Source organism: Taurulus bubalis, assembly GCF_910589615.1.
Source record: "Taurulus bubalis genome assembly, chromosome: 3".
Classification (NCBI taxonomy): domain Eukaryota; kingdom Metazoa; phylum Chordata; class Actinopteri; order Perciformes; family Cottidae; genus Taurulus; species Taurulus bubalis.
This window is the reverse complement of record NC_136591.1, coordinates 17,004,028-17,022,603: the sequence shown is the minus strand read 5'-3', so window position 1 is coordinate 17,022,603 and position 18,576 is coordinate 17,004,028. Positions and strand designations below refer to the sequence as shown.

At 44.1% G+C, this 18,576-nt stretch overlaps 1 protein-coding gene across 1 annotated transcript in view; it reads left to right on the top strand.

The window, feature by feature from the left end:
* LOC306734324 (kinesin-like protein KIF26A) overlaps positions 1–18,576 on the top strand; it is a gene marked incomplete at both ends in the record, with an annotated part of 56,785 nt that overhangs the window by 6,915 nt on the left and 31,294 nt on the right. The window contains 2 exons of the mRNA XM_079215681.1: positions 11,880–12,140; positions 13,688–14,169. Coding sequence (XP_079071807.1) covers positions 11,880–12,140; positions 13,688–14,169 — 743 coding nt within the window. The remainder of the gene's footprint in view (positions 1–11,879; positions 12,141–13,687; positions 14,170–18,576) is intronic.

Below are 18,576 nucleotides of genomic sequence, written 5' to 3'. Positions count from 1 at the left end.
TTTCTCGTTGCACAGCTCCTGTCCTTCTCTGTTCAGCCTTCAGCATGCAGCACTTTAGCTGGTTTGAAGGAGAAGCTTTCATCCAATCAGATTTTTTTTCTCCGGTGTCTCTATGTCAGCAAAGCAGTTTAAGCAGGCCTTTGCAGATTAAAGTACACGGGGAGTGGACGCTGTGGTTGATTATCATGGAATTCAACAAATCAGATATATATTTTGACAAGCTGGATGTATTCTTTGACGTGCAGCGCCTGTGCGAATTGGCGTGGACGTGTGATTGGTCAGTGGCCCAGCATGCCCATTAACATGCGCTGTGATTGGTCAGTTGGGCAGCATACGAAAGAAGGAGAAGAAGCTAGAACAGGGGTGGGCAAACTTTTGGGCTCAGGGGCCACATTGAATAAAGAAATTTGACAGACGGGCCGGGCCAGTATCAGATGGATGGAGAGTGTTTGTGTGAACCTGTCACGGGAGGACAATGTTGCGGACCCAAATGCAGACCACATGAGAGTATCTGGTAAAACAGATTATTGGAGCCAAAGGGAAGGTGGGGAGCCTGTGGTCCGCCACAGGGGGTGCTGGGTGGTGGGAGACCCGTGACTCTACACTGGACGACGGCGAGGCCGGCAGGGGGCGGTGTGAGAATATAACGTAAATGACTCAGCTTTTTTGTTCAACTCGCTGGTTAAATAAAAAAAAATATTTTGCTGACTCTTTAAATTGGCTGCCAACTTCTTAGCAGTAGCCGCCCGTTCTGTCGTTGACTGTTGGCTAGCATAGTTAGCATGCTTGGCGGAAAAGTGGCGGCTAATATTGCATTCTTTGAATACTGCAATGGTTTCTTGGCAAATAAGACATACTGCCTTTGATCGTACTTCGGTGAAAAAATACTTAGCAGTCCACTCATTAAAGACTCTGCACTCACTGTCGACTTTTCTTTTCTTGGGTCCACTCATTGTGACAGAAGGGATCACTGCAGGAGGATGGCAGGAGGCTGGCAGACAGAACCCTATATGTCACGTGACATGAGCGCGCAGGGTGGCGCAGTTCCGTGGGTCGAATGTGGTTAGTTATGTTAGTTATACTGAGGAAAAATACTCTGCATGCAGCTGTCAGTTCATTTTACAACTCTAAAACTGTTGTAGTACAAACCCTGTCTCCGGCGACAGAAAGTGATTCATATTACCGTAATTCTTCTAAAGTTAACGCTTTACGACATAATTAAAAAGGATTCTGACCGCTAAGAAGTGGAGCTTTTCAGTGTTTTGCGGTATATTACGGTAATAAAAAAAATAAAAAAGTGTCGCCCTTGTCTGTGGGATCAGTGGGGGAGGGGTGGAATCGACCAGCGCAGCACAGCAAGTGTTGTGTGTCGCTATAGTTCAGCAGAACACGGCAGGCAGCGGTCTGCACAGCGCGTACAAACTGCTGTAACGCCTCTCTGTTCCCGACTTGATTTTCCCAAAGCACGATGACCACAACAGACCAGCGTTGATGTTTCTTCATGCTTATTTATTGCACAGCGCTCTTTTAGGCTTTTCGTATGTGTGTTCTTTTGCAGCAGAGCCGTGTGCGCAGCAGAAGGCATTACAGCGGTCTTTCTGCTGCAGCAGAACACACACACGAAAAGCCTAAAAGAGCGCTGTGCAATAAATAAGCATGAAGAAACATCAACGCTGGTCTGTTGTGGTCATCGTGCTTCGGGAAACTTTACTTAGGTAAGGGAAGATCCTGACCAGGTTCTGGCTATACTGCAGGAATTGTATGGGTGTAGTAGGTCATATGTGTCTTTGCAGGAAGAGTTCTTTTCCAGAAAACCAGAGGGGGAAACTCTACAAGAATTTTCTCATGCTCTCATGTATCTAATGGATAAGGTTGTCAAAAGAGCCCCACCTGGGTCACTGAACAAAGATGTGTTACTTAGAGACCAATTTGTTGAACATGTGTCTGATTGTAACCTACGCAGAGAACTCAAGCAGTTTGTCCGGAGCCACCCCACGACCACCTTGATAGAGGTCCGGAGTGAGGCCATTAGGTGGGAACATGAAGGGATGCCAGGGGGTGGGAGGAGTAGAAGTAACTCTGTCCCTACAGCATTTGGTTTTCAGCTCTCGGCTCAGGGAGGCCATCCTGGTTATGGCAAGGCGGGTAACTCCTCTGTTGGGTCTGAGCTAGGTGAACTAAAGGAAATCCTAAGGAATCAGCAAGAGCAGTTGAGTCAGCTTACCAGAAGTCTTGCAGCCCTTAGCAATGCCCCTAGAACTCAGTTGAAGCCTCGCATGAACACTGTCATATGTAGGAGGTGCCAACAGCCTGGTCACTTTGCTAGAGAGTGTAAAGGAGACTACGTTGCTGCCTTGCCCCAGTCGACCTCTCTAGCAGTTCACACCAATTCTATTGATAGGCCCTGCCCTCAAAACTAGGGAAACTTTCACCCTCTGAACCAATGAGCCAAAGTTCAGATGGGGGCTCACCCGGCTCGGAGTCCGCAGTAGATCCTCAAAATTTGTTGTGCAATGCCCCAAGCACCTTCCAGAGATTAATGGAGAGGATCTTTGGAGACCAGCACTGTCAGTCGTTGTTGCTGTACTTGGATGATATTGTTGTTTTCTCTTCCACTGTAGCGCAACACGTAGAGCGTCTAGAAGCCGTGCTGGGCCGTCTGCAGCAGGAGGGCCTCAAAGCCAAGTTGGAAAAGTGCTCCTTCTTCAGACCAGAGGTGAGATACTTGGGTCTCATCATATCCAAGGATGGAGTGTCCACAGACCCTTGCAAGATTGAAGCGGTCTCAAAGTGGAAGCGACCTAACCATGGGTCTGAGTTGCGTTCCTTCTTAGGACTTGCAAGCTACTACCAACGTTTTGTTGAAGGGTTTGCCAAGCTTGCTGCCCCACTGCACCGCCTTGTTGCTGAACTGACTGGCTCCAAATCACGGAAGTCACGGAAGTCATCCGGAAAAAGTCTACCTGCTGCATGGACGGATGAGTGTGAGCAAAGCTTTGAGGGCCTTAAAAGTAGGTTGATGGCTTCGCCAGTCTTCACCTATGCTAACTTCACTTTACCATTCATCCTAGAGGTTGATGCCAGCTACAGTGGACTAGGTGCTGTGCTCTCACAAGAACAGGATGGTAAGGTTCGACCCATAGCTTATGCAAGCCGTGGCCTTAAGCCTACATAGGGTAACATGACCAACTACAGCTCTATGAAATTGAAGTTTTTGGCCCTCAAATGGGCCATGACTGAAAAATTCAGAGATTACCTCCTGGGACAGAAATGTGTGGTGTATACGGACAATAACCCGTTAAGTCATCTCTCCACAGCAAAGCTGGGTGCCACGGAACAGCGTTGGGCTTCACAACTGGCTGCATTTGATTTCACCATCAAGTATAGGCCCGGTAGATGTAATCAGAATGCAGATGCCTTTTCCCGGCAGCACCCAGTCAGTGCATTGGATTGTGCGGTCTCTGGTATCCAAGTTCCAGAATCGCTCCAGCGGGCTATTGGAACTAATCAGGCTACACAGGCCACCATCTCAGTTTTCCCTTGCCACACTCGTTCTGACCTATGTGCTTTACAGGAAGCAGACCCAATCATCAAGGAATTCCTGGGGTTTTGGATCAGAAGGAAGTGCCCTGATGCAGCTGAACAACGCCAGGCCTCCAAGGAAGCTCTTGTGCTGGTCAGACAGTGGGACCGGATGGAGGAACAAGATGGGGTGCTTTATCGCAGAGTCTGCCACCCAAGGGAGAAGAGGTCCTCCAGCTGGTACTACCCATGTCGCTCAAGAGTCAGGTCTTGCATCAGCTACATCATGAACATGGACATCAAGGCAGAGAACGGACAACCGATTTGGTCCATCAGCGGTGCTACTGGCCTGGAATGCACCATGACATTAAACAATGGTGTCTGGAGTGTGAGCATTGTCAGGTAGCTAAAAACACTCAACCGGCTGCCTGCGCCTACATGGGCCATTTGTTAGCTTCTCGCCCAAATCAAATCCTTGCTGTTGACTTTACAATGCTGGAGCCGTCGAAGAATGGGATGGAAAATGTCCTGGTCATGACTGATGTCTTTTCAAAGTACACTCAGGCAGTCCCAACACACGACCAACGGGCCTCCACAGTGGCCAAGGTGCTGGTCAATGAGTGGTTCTGCAAGTTTGGTGTGCCAAGTCGTATCCACTCTGACCAGGGCAGGAATTTTGAGAGCCATCTCATCCAAAAGCTTTGCAGAATGTACAGCATTGAGAAAGCCACACCACTCCCTACCATCCAACTGGTAATGGCCAATGTGAACGGTTCAACCGCACTCTACATAACCTCCTATGCACCCTGCCAGTTACCAAGAAGAGGGATTGGTCGTGCTACCTACCACAAGTGACATTCTCCTCCAACACCACAGCACACCAGTCCACCGGTGAGTCTCCATTTTTCTTAATGTTTGGGCAAGACCCTCAGTTACCTGTCGATTTCCTTTTGGGCCGAGTTCAGGAACCTGTAGCTGGTAGCACTCATGACTGGATTGTGGAACACCAAACCCGGCTACGACATGCTTTTGAGGGTGCTTCCATGCACCTCGAGGCTGCAGCTGCTCAGCGTAAGAAGCACTATGATCAACGTGTACGAGACATTCCCCTGCAGGAAGGTCAGTTAGTCTATCTCTGGGATGTTGGCGTCAGAGGCCATCATAAAATTGCAGACATCTGGAGCTCGGTGGACTACAAAGTGCTGAAGGCCCCAGCAGTTGGAGGGTCGGTATACACCATTGCCCCGATGAACGACCCTCAGAAGGTAAAACATGTCCACCGTTCACTAATCAAAAATAAACTGGCTGGTGTGGTTAACTGTCCTAGTGTGCCTCCCCAAGAGACTGAAACCCCTCCCATGGATGAGTCGTTAGATGGTGAATGGTGTGCGCTGGTCCCTGGACAGACTGCTGCACCAGTCGATGTCCAGACAAATCGACTACCGGGTGCCGTCGAGGCTGTTCCAGATAACGTGGAGCCATCCAGAAGGACCACACGCACCAATGCCGGGAGGCATCCTAACCCCCATCACCTACCTGTGACGACCCTCCCACTCTTACAGTTGGGTCCCCAGCCTAAAATGGCTGCCTGGTGGGAGTCGGCCTCCAAGAGGGAATAAAAGGCGGCCCAAGTGGGAGGTTCGGTGTCTCTCAATCAGCAGGACCTGCTGCACCAGCCTGGGGTTTTGATGGCATGAATTGTTTGGGCCGGACAATAAACAGGTTTTGAGTTAAAGATTGAAGTGTGGCCTCCCTTTTTGTTGCCAGCCGTGAGCCAGGTGGCAACAAATGGGGGCTCGTCCGGGATCTTAAAGGTAATTTTGTTAAAGGGAGGTTTCCGCACAGATCTTTTTGGTTAGAGTGGGTTGCTGACCTGCTCTAGTGGTACAGGCTGGTGTCATTTGGAACCCTTTTCCTGATAGGCATAAGCTATGAGGGGCACCCGCTGTCTCTCATTGACCCTTTGTTTTGTTTGTTTGTTATTTTTGTGCAGTACGTGGTTAGAGCAGTTGCTCGGGGGCACTTCATGACTGTCTAGGTGATTTTCAGCTTGCTGAAGGTTAACCGGGTTACTGGGTTTTGTGCTTAATTTATCCTGCCACTAACTTGCATGAAGACTAGGGAGGAGTTACTCAGCTAGACCTGGTTAGGCAGATAGTCAGAGGAGTTGGGTTCCTTATTTAAAGCAGCCTGTCGGCCATTTTGTTTTTGGGAAACCCTGGTATTAGTTGGTTGGTTGGAAAGTTTGCAGGTGGAGTGGTTAAAAAAAAAAAAAAAAAGGCTTCCGTTGAAGACTTTGTTCTAGGTCCCGATGAGGATTTGCTTGGTTCCTACAAAAAGGACCAGCTCTAGAAGATAGCAGACCACTGTGGTTTTGAGTTTTCCAAAAAGTTGAATAAAGATGAACTGTTGGCCAGCTTGAAGGTTCACTTGTTGGAGAAAAGAGTGTTGCCTGTTGTGAGTGACCCGGGGAAAGGTCCCATCTTGACCGGTCTTGGAGGTGGTTTGACGTTTGAGCAACAAAGACAACTAATGCAAGAGGAACATAAAAATACGGTGATGTTAGAACAATTAAAACAAGAAGCACATCTTCAGGAGGCTAAATTAAAACAGGAGGCACATCTTCAGGAGGCTAAATTAAAACAAGAGACACATCTTCCATGCACCTCGAGGCTGCAGCTGCTCAGCGTAAGAAGCACTATGACCAACGTGTGCGAGACATTCCCCTGCAGGAAGGTCAGTTAGTCTATCTCTGGGATGTTGGCGTCAGAGGCCATCATAAAATTGCAGACATCTGGAGCTCGGTGGACTACAAAGTGCTGAAGGCCCCAGCAGTTGGAGGGTCGGTGTACACCATTGCCCCGATGAACGACCCTCAGAAGGTAAAACATGTCCACCGTTCACTAATCAAAAATAAACTGGCTGGTGTGGTTAACTGTCCTAGTCCCACCAATGCCGGGAGGCATCCTAACCCCCATCACCTACCTGTGACGACCCTCCCACTCTTACAGTTGGGTCCCCAGCCTAAAATGGCTGCCTGGTGGGAGTCGGCCTCCAAGAGGGAATAAAAGGCGGCCCAAGTGGGAGGTTCGGTCTCTCTCAATCAGCAGGACCTGCTGCACCAGCCTGGGGTTTTGATGGCATGAATTGTTTGGGCCTGACAATAAACAGGTTTTGAGTTAAAGATTGAAGTGTGGCCTCCCTTTTTGTTGCCAGCCGTGAGCCAGGTGGTAACATACCACAGACAGTCGGGAGTAGGTCGATGGGGGCTACGAACTCAAGGGTACCTGTGCCTAGTGCTTCTGTCCCTTTTAGGCCCTGGCAGTAGGTCCCAATCGCCGGGACGACGATTAAAATATTAGGGGGTAGATTGTAGTGGGGAACACTCCCCAGAGAAGGGTTTGTGAATGCAGCCTTTGGGGAGGAGCCAGCCCAATCAATGCAACTATAAAGGCACCTGTTGGCATGGCCTCATTGACTCTTGGTCCTGTGGTGGCTCGTGGTTCTCCTGCTGCTGTTTTGTTGTGCATCTGTTTTGTTTTGCCTTGGTTTTGCTCTGTCTTTGTTTGGCTTTAGTTGTTTTGCTTCATTCATTTGATCTGTTTTAAGTTTATTTTGCTGTTCTGGTTTTGCATGGGTTTTGCTGTGATTTGATTTTGCATGTTGTGGCTTTTACGGTAGAATATATATTCTTTTAATTCCTGAAATAAACTTTTGGACAATTGAATAAAACACGTCTCCGGCCCAATATCGGTTATGAATCTGTGTCCTTAGCGAATCCTAAACTGACTCTTAGGGTTGTTAAACGGATATTTCTTGGGGTGCAAGTCCCCAGGTGGCGTTGTAGGCTCCCTTCCTTTCCCCCTTCCCCTAAGACCCCGTCACATTCAGTACCCTTACAACGTCGGATTCCACTAACAAACACATCTCTCAACGATCACAAAACGCTCCGTCTCACGTTTCTGTGTCCTGTGACTTTCTTGTCCCGCCCACGTTTCTAAAAACACGTCACACAGCAAGAGGGAAGGCTTATGCAAATGTGAAGTCCCAGCATGCCTCAGTGAGAGAATAGGCTCGTTCGTTAGAGCTGCGCCTCGCCCAGACGAGAGCAGCGGCCACAGCAGGAGGTGTTGACAATAAACTGCAATCAAGTCGGACAGTTTTCAGCTGCCTTCAAAGTATACACAGGAAGTCACAGAAAAAAGTGCTTCCTGTTAGTTCCGAACTTTTGTCTACTTGCAGTTTACAGATCACGTTTGGATTTATTCATATGTGTTTATAAATATATATTAATGTAGAAATGTGTGTGTAGCTGCATCCTTTGGTCTTTTTGTCTGCCTGTGAAATACATTACTAGTAGTTTTGATGTGTGTTGTATAAATATGATTTTGTATTAACAACCACACAAGAAATGTGTTTAGATCAAACATGAGACTAATAGTCAATAATCCAGCGTTAAATATTCCAACTACACATAAAATAAGGATTTTCTACAACACGTGGTGTTTGCTGTCAGATCTAAGAGCCAATTAGCTCTCTGATGTGGCGCCAGGCGTTTCCCATCATGCACCGCCGATCGATTCTGCGCAGAACTCGCTCATCTCGAACGAGCCTATAGTCTTCCCAAACAAAAAATTATTTTTCTATTTTTGAACTGAACAACACAGTCTTTTTAAAAAAGAAATCGGTGGCAACACCACTAAGCTTCGTTTTTATGTGATTCCGATTTTATAGGTCCTAATCTTTCCAAAAAGATGTCTTATTATTATTATTATATTACACAGTGGCGGCTGGTGGCAATTGTTTTTGGTGGGGCCATCTAATCCCAGTATGATTTAATGCAAAAAAAGGTATCACGCATTACTACTTTGCAGTTAAATATTTAACATTTATTCCAACACTTTGACATAATTAGGACATCTTATTAATAAAACTTATTACTTATTACTAAAACAATACTTTTAAAACGATACTGGTGCCTAAACGGTGCCTGAACCGTACTTTTTTATTGCCAAGGCAGATTGTTTTCTTCAAATTGAACAATATATTAACTATTTAAAGTATACTTCAAATATAAATGAATAATTACAAAACACTTGACTTCAAACTATCGCTTCAAACTTTTTAACTTCAAACTATAAACAATATATTTAAAAAAAAAAAAAGAACAGACACAAGCATCAGGCCGCCTGAGAGAGAGAGAGAGAGAGAGAGAGAGAGAGAGAGAGAGAGAGAGAGAGAGAGAGAGAGAGAGAGAGAGAGAGAGAGAGAGAGAGAGAGAGAGAGAGAGAGAGAGAGAGAGAGAGAGAGAGAGAGAGAGAGAGAGAGAGAGAGAGAGAGAGAGAGAGAGAGAGAGAGATATATCTCTCTCTCTGATCCGTGCTATTTGAATAAAGTATTGATACTAAAAATATGCAAAATCATATCGTTTTTAACGTACGGGTACCGCGCTGCCTTTTTAGTATTGTGCACTCGCATTAGAGACGTACTGGACTAGAGAGGACGTGCATGAGCATCACAGACATGCAACTCAGAGCTGCATGTCTGTGATGCTCATGGAGCTCAGAGCTGCATGAGCAGAGCAGGAAAAGCATATATTTGGCGCAGATATCCTATTTTAAAAATATTACTGGGTATAGTCCATAGTTCAAAAACACAAATATTTGTATAATTTATTAATATTTTTCTAATTAATTTATTTTCTTCTGTTTTTTCTTCTCTCTTTTTTTGGTGGTATAGTGTTTTTTAAGCTTAGTTTGTCACATTTGGACTTGTACATCTATGTAAAATAAATTGTTTATGTGTAAATTACAATGCATGAAATATGATAATTAATAAGGGATATTATTATGAAGGATTTGTAATTGTATGCATATTAAGGTCATTTTTATTACTGTATAATGATGTCCATGTGTACATTGCAATGCTTAAGATGAATGATTGTTTATCAGGTCACAGAGTCACTAGTTTGCTGAGGATCACATGGTTTTTCACGTGGTTCGTCCTGGGGTTTATGACACGAGATAAGGAGGGGGATTCGTTTTGCATTTCAGCCAGCCGAGGTGAAAGGTTTCTGTGGGAGGATGACTGTAAGCTGTAATAAGATTCTCATCAGCTGTAACATATAGAACTGAAAAACAATTCCTTCTAGGTAAAATATTGGGTTAGTAAACACAGGAGGGCGGAGTGAGGACTTCAGGTACCTAATAACAGGAATGTTATGGAGCCATCTTCAAAACCTGCCCCAAAGAGAGACTCCGCCCCTGTGTGACTTTTAGCCAATCGCATGCCGTAGATTTGAACCAATGAGGCGAATGAGCTGGAATGTTAAAACCAGATTGTAGATTCCTGTTCGAGGTCTTTGAGCTGAAGCGAGACAGAAACGGTCTGTGGAGCGGAAGCTCAGAGACCCTCAGCTGAGTATATGTACACTGTATCACCATTTGAACTTTAATTAAACCGTTTATTATAACTCTTTAATTTTTCTGTATTTCTTCTCTGCCATGAGCACACGAGTTCTAAGAATACTTTTCAGTGGCTCAAGGTGGGTGAGGCCAAGCCCCGTTGCCTTCCATGTGCCGGCCGCCACTGTTTATTAGTATGTGGGATGTTGGTAAGAGGTCTGAACCTTGGTGTTTGTAAGTCGCCGACCCCTCCAAAAGACATGTTTGGGAAATCTTGGTTAGATCATGCTGGATGTTCATAGTTTTAGAAAATATAATTTTGCGTTTGGAGTTCATACGACTATATCTTTACAAAGGGCTTTTCCTCCAGGGACTTTTATAAAAAGTGTATATTTATACACTTTTCAACCCCTATTCATTGCCTATATTGTCGATACAATAATTACGTTCTGTAATTACACACACACACACAGGCTTCTTCAGTCAGTTCTTTCAAGCCAAACACACATCACACACACAAATAGTTTCTCATCTATGAGACTCTTCCCCTAACACCAGTTAGACTTTGTTCAGGACTGCACACAGATTAATGAAACCTTCCTCTTCTCTTTCGAGCAGGCTTTACTTCCAAATACGTTTAGACAAAAAAATAAGCATTTTTACTCAGAAAACCCTCTTCTTCACTTTTAGACAGGTTTTACTTCTAAACACATCTAGACTCAGAAAAGCCTTCTTCTTCTCTTTTAAAGGGACTTTTACTCAGCAAACCCTCTTCTTCTCTTTTAAACAGGTTTTACTTGACTTCACCATGCATCACGTGCCGTGCTTCCGGAATTTACGGTTCATAAAAAGCCCACCCAGTCTCTGTATAGTTCAGTGTCCCTCTACTTTTATTAATATTAATTATTATAATATCAGACACTAAAACAATTTCACCACAATCCAATCAGAAATTAATAAAATGTCATTCTAATGGGTTTTTTAAATGATTGAGTGCCTGTTTTACGGTTTGTAGGGCGTGACCTGGTGACCCGTCCCTTTCTCCTCACAGACCGAGTTCACCTCGTGCAGATACTTTTGTTATAGGCGATCTGCTTACCTCTTCCGAAGGCCTTGGTTCAGTCAGGTCTGTGAGGAGCCAGGGTCGTCCCAGGTGGCCCGTCAAATCTCTCCTGGCTGGCTGGCCAACTGAAGTGGTCGGAACAAGACATTGTGTTGTTGCCAAATCATTGTGCTTCTATTACGGGAATCACAACTTATTTTCCTCTTATGCTCGGTCCTGTGAAACTGCGGCCTTCGGCCATAATTCGTGTGATGCTAAGTGCTTCTGGGTGGCTGTCGTCACCTCGCTGGCTTTTTTACCAAACTGAGTTTAACCAAACTGAGCTAGAGCTTAACCAAACTGAGCCAGAGTTTAATTAAACTGAACTAGAGCTTAACTAAACTGACCTTAACCAAACTGAGATAGAGTTTAACCAAACTGAACTAGAGCTTAACCAAACTGAGCTAGAGTTTAACCAAAGAGTTTAACCAAACTGAGCTAGAGATTAACCAAACTGAGCTAGAGATTAACCAAATTTAAATTAGATGTAATCCGAGTTTAAAGAAAAAAACTACATTGATGCTGAAGGAGGAGCTTCGTGTGTAGCTAGTTTGGTTCCACATGATTTAATCTGGTTAATAAGATGTTATTGACAGCTCAGAGGAAGTTAAAAGATGGCTCTCTATAAAGAGTGGAACAGGAAGTGCAACAGGAAGTGTTTGAGGTTTAGTGAACTGGTGGGTTTCGTCTGGCTTGATCGAGATATAATAATAGATATAGTTGAGTATCATCTGCATAACAATGACATTTATTCAGTCATTAAAAGACTTCCGGTCTTCCTAAAGGATTTTACAGGATCAATGGACTCTAAAGGACTCTACAGGTCGCTGACCAGGTTCTTCTGTCTGCAGGTGGTGGAGGGTCAGACTCTCCTTCCTCTCGGCAGCAGGAAGCGTCTTCGTTCTGCAGGAGACGACGGCGAGGAGGGGAGAGGCGAGCGGCCGAACCCTGAAGGCTCACTTTCGGCCGGCGAACTGAGCCGCTACGAGGAGGAGGCCCAGGAAGCCCAGGAGGACCAGGAGGAACAGGAGGAACAGGAGGAGCTCCAGAGACTCTGTCAGCGCTGCCACATCGTGGCGTCACAGCTGAACAGACAAGCTGCTGCTCTGAAGGTCAGATTACTGAACAACATCGTTTAAGACTAGACTAAAGGCATGTTTGCAAAAGGAATGTTCTCTACAAGTAATTGGATTACACGTAATCCGATTACAACAATAAGTAATCTGATTACTTGTAATAAGTAATCTGATTACATGTAATCAGTAGCTAGTCAATTTGTTGGCTAGTTGGTTAGTTAGCTAGTGTTGTGGTTGATTTCCTTCTTCGATGTTGATTTAACCTTTTTTAACCTGATGCTGTATGAACTTGAATCTTACCTATCTGACTGCTCGTGAGACGCCACAGGGACTCACTCAGGACCTCAGTAATCTACACACCCACAGAACACAGAGAGTTTGGTTTAAAGTTGACTCCACATAGATTTATTTGAAACACATAGTTTACAAATAAAATTAATTGCGACCGGTATCATTAGACAACAACTCTTGTTCCCGTCTGTCTAACGCAACAACCCCTTAATAATCAAATAGACACATTATTATATCAACTCAAACAGGTACCACCCCACCTTCAACTCCCTTCTCAGTATGCCAGCTCAAGCCGGTAACTATTAAGGAATGTGACTGCTTCGCTGACGTCTCCCCTTATCGCTGTTTTGGTTCTGGGCTTTCTGGCTGTCTCCTGAGCAGAACAAGGTCACTGCGAACAGTTCTACGCTCAATGTTCCCTTGTAATCTCTCGTTGGACTGATGATGTTAAATGACTTTTACAGTGGTACTTTACGCCTAAAAAAATCTAAACACAATACTTAATATTACGCATTATTATAAAACATTTTGTATTTTGTAAAACTGTTCTATGTTCCCTTAATAAACACCCTATAAGCCATCTACGTCTCGTAGCTTTCCTGACCCAGGGTCGCTACAGTATTTTCACAGTGTGGTATTAGTACTTTTACTGCACTAATCCTTTCTGTTAATTCATGTGCAGAGAAGTCATTTTGACATTGAGCTCTTCTGTCAGGTTTTCATATCGAAGTGAGATCATGAGATCAACTCTGATTGTGTGTGTGTGTGTGTATGTGTGTGTGTGTGTGTGTGTGTGTCTGTGTATGTATGTGTGTATGTGTGTGTGTGTGTATGTATGCGTGTATGTCTGCGTGTATGTATGTACAGTATGTATGTGTGTGTGTGTGTGTGTGTGTGTGTGTGTGTGTGTGTGTGTGTGTGTGTGTGTGTGTCAGAAAGACAAACAGCAGAATTAAATTTATGTTTGTTATATTAATGAGATGAAAACAGGAACATTTGTTAGTTCCAGTGGAGAGTTACTGGTTGTACTGGTATGGTAGCTAGTTTGCTAGTTGGTTAGTTGAGTGGTTAGCTAGTTATCTAGGAAGCTTGTTAACTATATGGCTAGTTAGCTAGGGTGCTATTAGGTTGGTTGTTAGTTAGCTTGTTAGCTTGATACACTAGCATACTTGTGATTAAAATAAAACAAATGAATCTTTAGAACCATAACGTTTCTACAGAAGTAGAAAACAAAGACTTGTGTTTCTATTGTTGGACGTTAACTGGGTCTGGTCTGGTCTGCCCCCCTCCAGGACCTGGCCTACGCCTCCTTCTTCTTCGAAAAGCGTCCTCGCCGTGGCCGCCATGCTTCTTCCCGCTGTGACGTGTGCGGCGCCTCCTTCCACCAGCTGAGGCGTCGCGCTCTACGTCACGCTCTGGGGCCACGCCCCACTGCTGCTCCATCAACCGGCTGGAGACGGGCCGGAGGCCAGAGCACCTTCCTGGGTGGGGGCGGAGCCAAAGGGCTGGCCACGGTCACGCCCCTCCCCCTGACCGCTCAGCACCACCTGGAGGGCGTGTGGAGCGTCTCCTGCTGCTCACCTGAGCAGGTGAGACTCCTCGTGTCACCTTTAACCATCTATAACACGATTGATCGTGTCACACGTTCTGATCCCCTTTATCTCGTCTATCAGGCTTCGACTCCAGGAGGTCATGTGACCCTGAAGGCTTCGACTCACACCGTCTCCACCCAAACCAGCCAACCGCCGTCTGCTGCAGCCGCCTTCTTCATCAGGTCAGTGAACGCACCGTTCCTTTAACCAGAGACGTAGCAGGTCAGGGAACGCACCATCATCCCTTTAACCAGAGACGTAGCAGGTTAGTGAACCTACCACCGTCCCTTTAACCAGAGACGAAGCAGGTCAGTGAACGCACCACCGTCCCTTTAACCAGAGACGTAGCAGGTCAGGGAACGCACCATCATCCCTTTAACCAGAGACGTAGCAGGTTAGTGAACCTACCACCGTCCCTTTAACCAGAGACGAAGCAGGTCAGTGAACGCACCGCCGCCCCTTTAACCAGACACGTATCAGGTCAGTGAACGCACCATCCCTTTAGGAATACACTTTATTCAAATATCACCTTTAAACCTTTAAGAAGAAACACTCCTCCTCTTCCTCCTCCCCCCCATTCTCCTCCTCCTCTTCCCCCTCCTACTCCTCCTCCCCCTCTTCCTCCTTCTCCTCTTCCTCCTCCGTCCCTTTAGGAATACACTTTATTCAAATATCACCTTTAAACCTTTAAGAAGAAACACTCCTCCTCTTCTTCCTCCTCCTCCCCATTCTCCTCCTCACCATTCTCCTCCTCCTCTTCCCCCTCCTACTCCTCCTCCCCTTCTTCCTCCTTCTCCTCCTCCTCCTCCCCCCAGAGGAGGGTCCGGTTCCTGGCTCTGTGGGTCTCTGGCTCTGTCTGAGCTTTCTTAAGCAGCTCCTCCAGATTCCAGATCTGCAGCGATGCACCAAAATATGAGCTGAAACACAGACGAGGATCATTTAGCATTCAGGTCTACAGGAGGACCAGATCCAGATCCCTCTGGACCCCCTTCAGGACCCCCTTCAGGACCCCCTTCAGAACCCACATCACCTTTCAGTTTAAAAACTCTACTTCTGTGCAATCAGAAGGCCCGATTCACTGTGACATCAGAGGGTCTCTCTCTCTCTCTCTTTCTCTCTCTCTCTCTCTCTCTCTCTCTCTCTCTCTCTATATATATATATATATATATATATATATATATATATATATATATATATATATATATATATATATATATATATATAGATACCCATCCATCCATTATCAGCTCTCGGTGGCAGCATGCCCAGCAGGCTGACCCAGGCTTCCCTATCTCTAAGGCTGAGCCCTACAGAGGAAACTTATCTCCTTACCCTATCTCTAAGGCTGAACCCAGCCAGCCTACAGAAGAAACCTATTTCGGTGTCTGGTTCAGAGTATTGATCCAGACTGGACTGGATATGGATCTGTGATTCCTCACTGATGATAGAAACTGTCTAGTCTGCAGATATAATTCAGGTTTTCATTGCAGCATTGATCTGCTTCTCTGATCTCTGATCGCTGATCATCAGACTGGATATTGATGTGACGTTGAACCCCAAATCTGCCTCATAGTTCTGCTGGCTGATCCAGAGTCAGAATACGTGTTTCTATCTTATCATCACGAGTTATGTAAGTTATAGCGAGTAATAGCTAGTGTTGACAAACAACGGCTAGTGTTGAAAAACAATGGCTACTAACTAATATTGGCAGATAATAAGTAGTAATGGCTAAAAATGACTAGTATTGGAAAATCAAGGCTAATATTAAAAATATAATGCTTAGTTATTACTAACAATAGCAAATAATGGCTAGCATTGGCAAATAATGGCAAGTGAAGGCAAATAATGGCATGTCATGGTGGCAATTAATGGCAAATAGCTTTTAATGACGAGTCATGGCAAATACTAGCTAATAATGTCAAGCGGTGGCTCGTTAATTTAGCTAATTATAGTTAATTCAATTAGAATTAACATAATGGATAGTAATGGCAAAATAATGACTCAAAACCGGTAGTTATGAATAACATATATTCCTTTTATTTCAGACTCATAGGTCATAGGTACACAAATACAACAACAATATATAAAATACAATACAATGAATTGCAATACAATACAAGGACATGGGTAGAATCATTGCAGTTAAAAAATCACTCGTGGTTAAAAACATACAGACTCTTGTTCCAATGTTTCCAGAAACAGGAAGAATACCTTGTATCACTGTGTTGGCTCAGTTAAGGCTTTTATGATTACATTTTCTTAGTGATTTAATCTACATTTAAATTTGGAAATAAAATTCCTCAGCACAGCTGACACTGGCACTAACAAAACAGTCAGCATTGTGTCAGGAAGTACGCCATGCATTAACAATCCAGAAAAAGACATAGCAAGTAACACTGAAATGCTCTTGATAGCATGCCTCAGATGTTCTGCTGTTATTTGGTCAAGGCCACATGCTTTGTTCAATGCCAATTTTTCAATGGCATAAAACACTTCATCAGGTCTAATACACACACCAGCATCATTAGGAACATCACCAATATTACATTTGTCACTCTTAACACTGTTAAAAATATCCCTATAATGTTTACTCTACAGATCTGCAATACTGTCCAAACCAATAGCCCCATCAATATTGGATGGCAGGGACATCTTCATGTTATTGGCAACATTAACTTCTTTCCAGAAATCATAGATCATTATTCTGTTGAAACTTTTTGACCATGGAGTTTGCCCTCATGGCCTGTTCATTTCTTTTAATAAAGCGCACAGCAAATTTAAATCTAGCATCATTCTAGCGTGTCACACTCTAGACCATGTCTTGCTTTTCCTGATAAAACTCAGTTTTTAAAAGCTTCTCAAGCCTCTCTAGACACATATTCATTCCATCCTGGCCTAAGATTATGCTGTTTAGCCCTTTTTTTGCAGAATGATTTACTTACATTATTTAGACAACTCACAATGTTATCATACATTAACCATAGATCACTATTGTGGTTTTGTTTTTTACAGTTAATGTTGCCACACAGAATTGCATCGAGTGGTATGTCAATATTTCCGAGGCTCTCAGTTAGTGAATTGTAATGCAATAAATCATCTTCTGTGAGCTATGACCAATCTACTTTAGAGTGTTCATGGTTATCATCATTACTGGTCAACTCAGGTAGATTCTCAACATTTAATCTCATAGAGACAGGTATGTGATCTGTTATAGCCAGCTCGTACAAGATTGCAACATCCTCAAGACAATAATTAGACAATAGCTAGTGATGATGAACAATAGCCAATGATGGCTAGTAATGGCAAATAACGACTAACAATGGAAAATAATGGCTAGTAAATGGCAGATAATGGATAGTATTGGAAGATAATGGCTAGACAATTGATTGATAGATTGGTAGATAATTGATAGTAATAATATATTTGATAGTAATGAGAGGTAATAGTAATTGTAGATAATTGATAGTAATGGTAGATAAGTGATAGTAATGGTAGATAATTGATAGTAACGGTAGATAATTGATTGTAATTGTAGATCATTTATAGTAATTGTAGATAATTGATAGTAATGGCAGATAATTGATAATAACTGTAGATAATTGATAGTAGATAAGTGATAGTAACGGTAGATAATTGATAGTAATGGTAGATAATTATTGTAGATAATTCAATTAATGGTAAACATTTGATAGTTATGGCAGATAATGTGGTGAACTGATTCTTTTAATTTATAATAATCCTGATATCTGGTTGAGTCACTCATTACAACAGTATAGAGTCTTGTATGATATAATAATCTTTTCAGCTCCTGTTCCAGGAAACAAAAGCAGGAACTAAAATGACTCTCAGGAAAGTAGTTTTAAAGCAGTAACTTAAATATATCACATACAAAAATTACGAGTATATAAAATAATTATATCATTATATTCAGTTTAATGAGCAACAGCAATTAACTTCATTAGCAACTAAAATGTAACTAACACATTTTCATTCATAGATAGATCTGTTGTTTTATACAAACACACACATACATACATACACACACACACACACACACACACACACACACACACACACACACACACACACACTGAGTGTCTTTGAAGTCCAGCGGTGGGGGTATCTGTCATCTCATGAAGTATTCACGTAGCATGTCAAGTGTGTGTGTGCGTGTGCATGTGTGTGTTTGTGTGTGTGTTTGTGCGTGCGTGCGTGCGTGCGTGCGTGTGTGTGTGTGTGTGTGTGTGTGTGTGTGTGTATGCGTGCGTATGGTCTTCACAGGGCTGCTGTGTGTCTACATGACAAGGAGGCGGGGCTGTGAAGGGAGGGGGAGAGGAGAGGAGGGGAGGGGAGGAAAGAAGTAGGAGGAGGGGAGGAAGACGGGCGGAAGGGAGGAAGGGAGGAAGGCTGGAGCATCTCCAGTGTTTCCCGGCAACAACATCTGCGAGAGGCAGAAATTCTGCCGCTCTTCATCCTCGTTTATTACTACCTCTTGATTTTAATCCTTTATTCCTCCTCTGCTGCTGCTCCCCTTCATCAGCAGGAGGAGGAGGAGGAAAAGCATTGCGATACTGCAGGAACAGACTGAG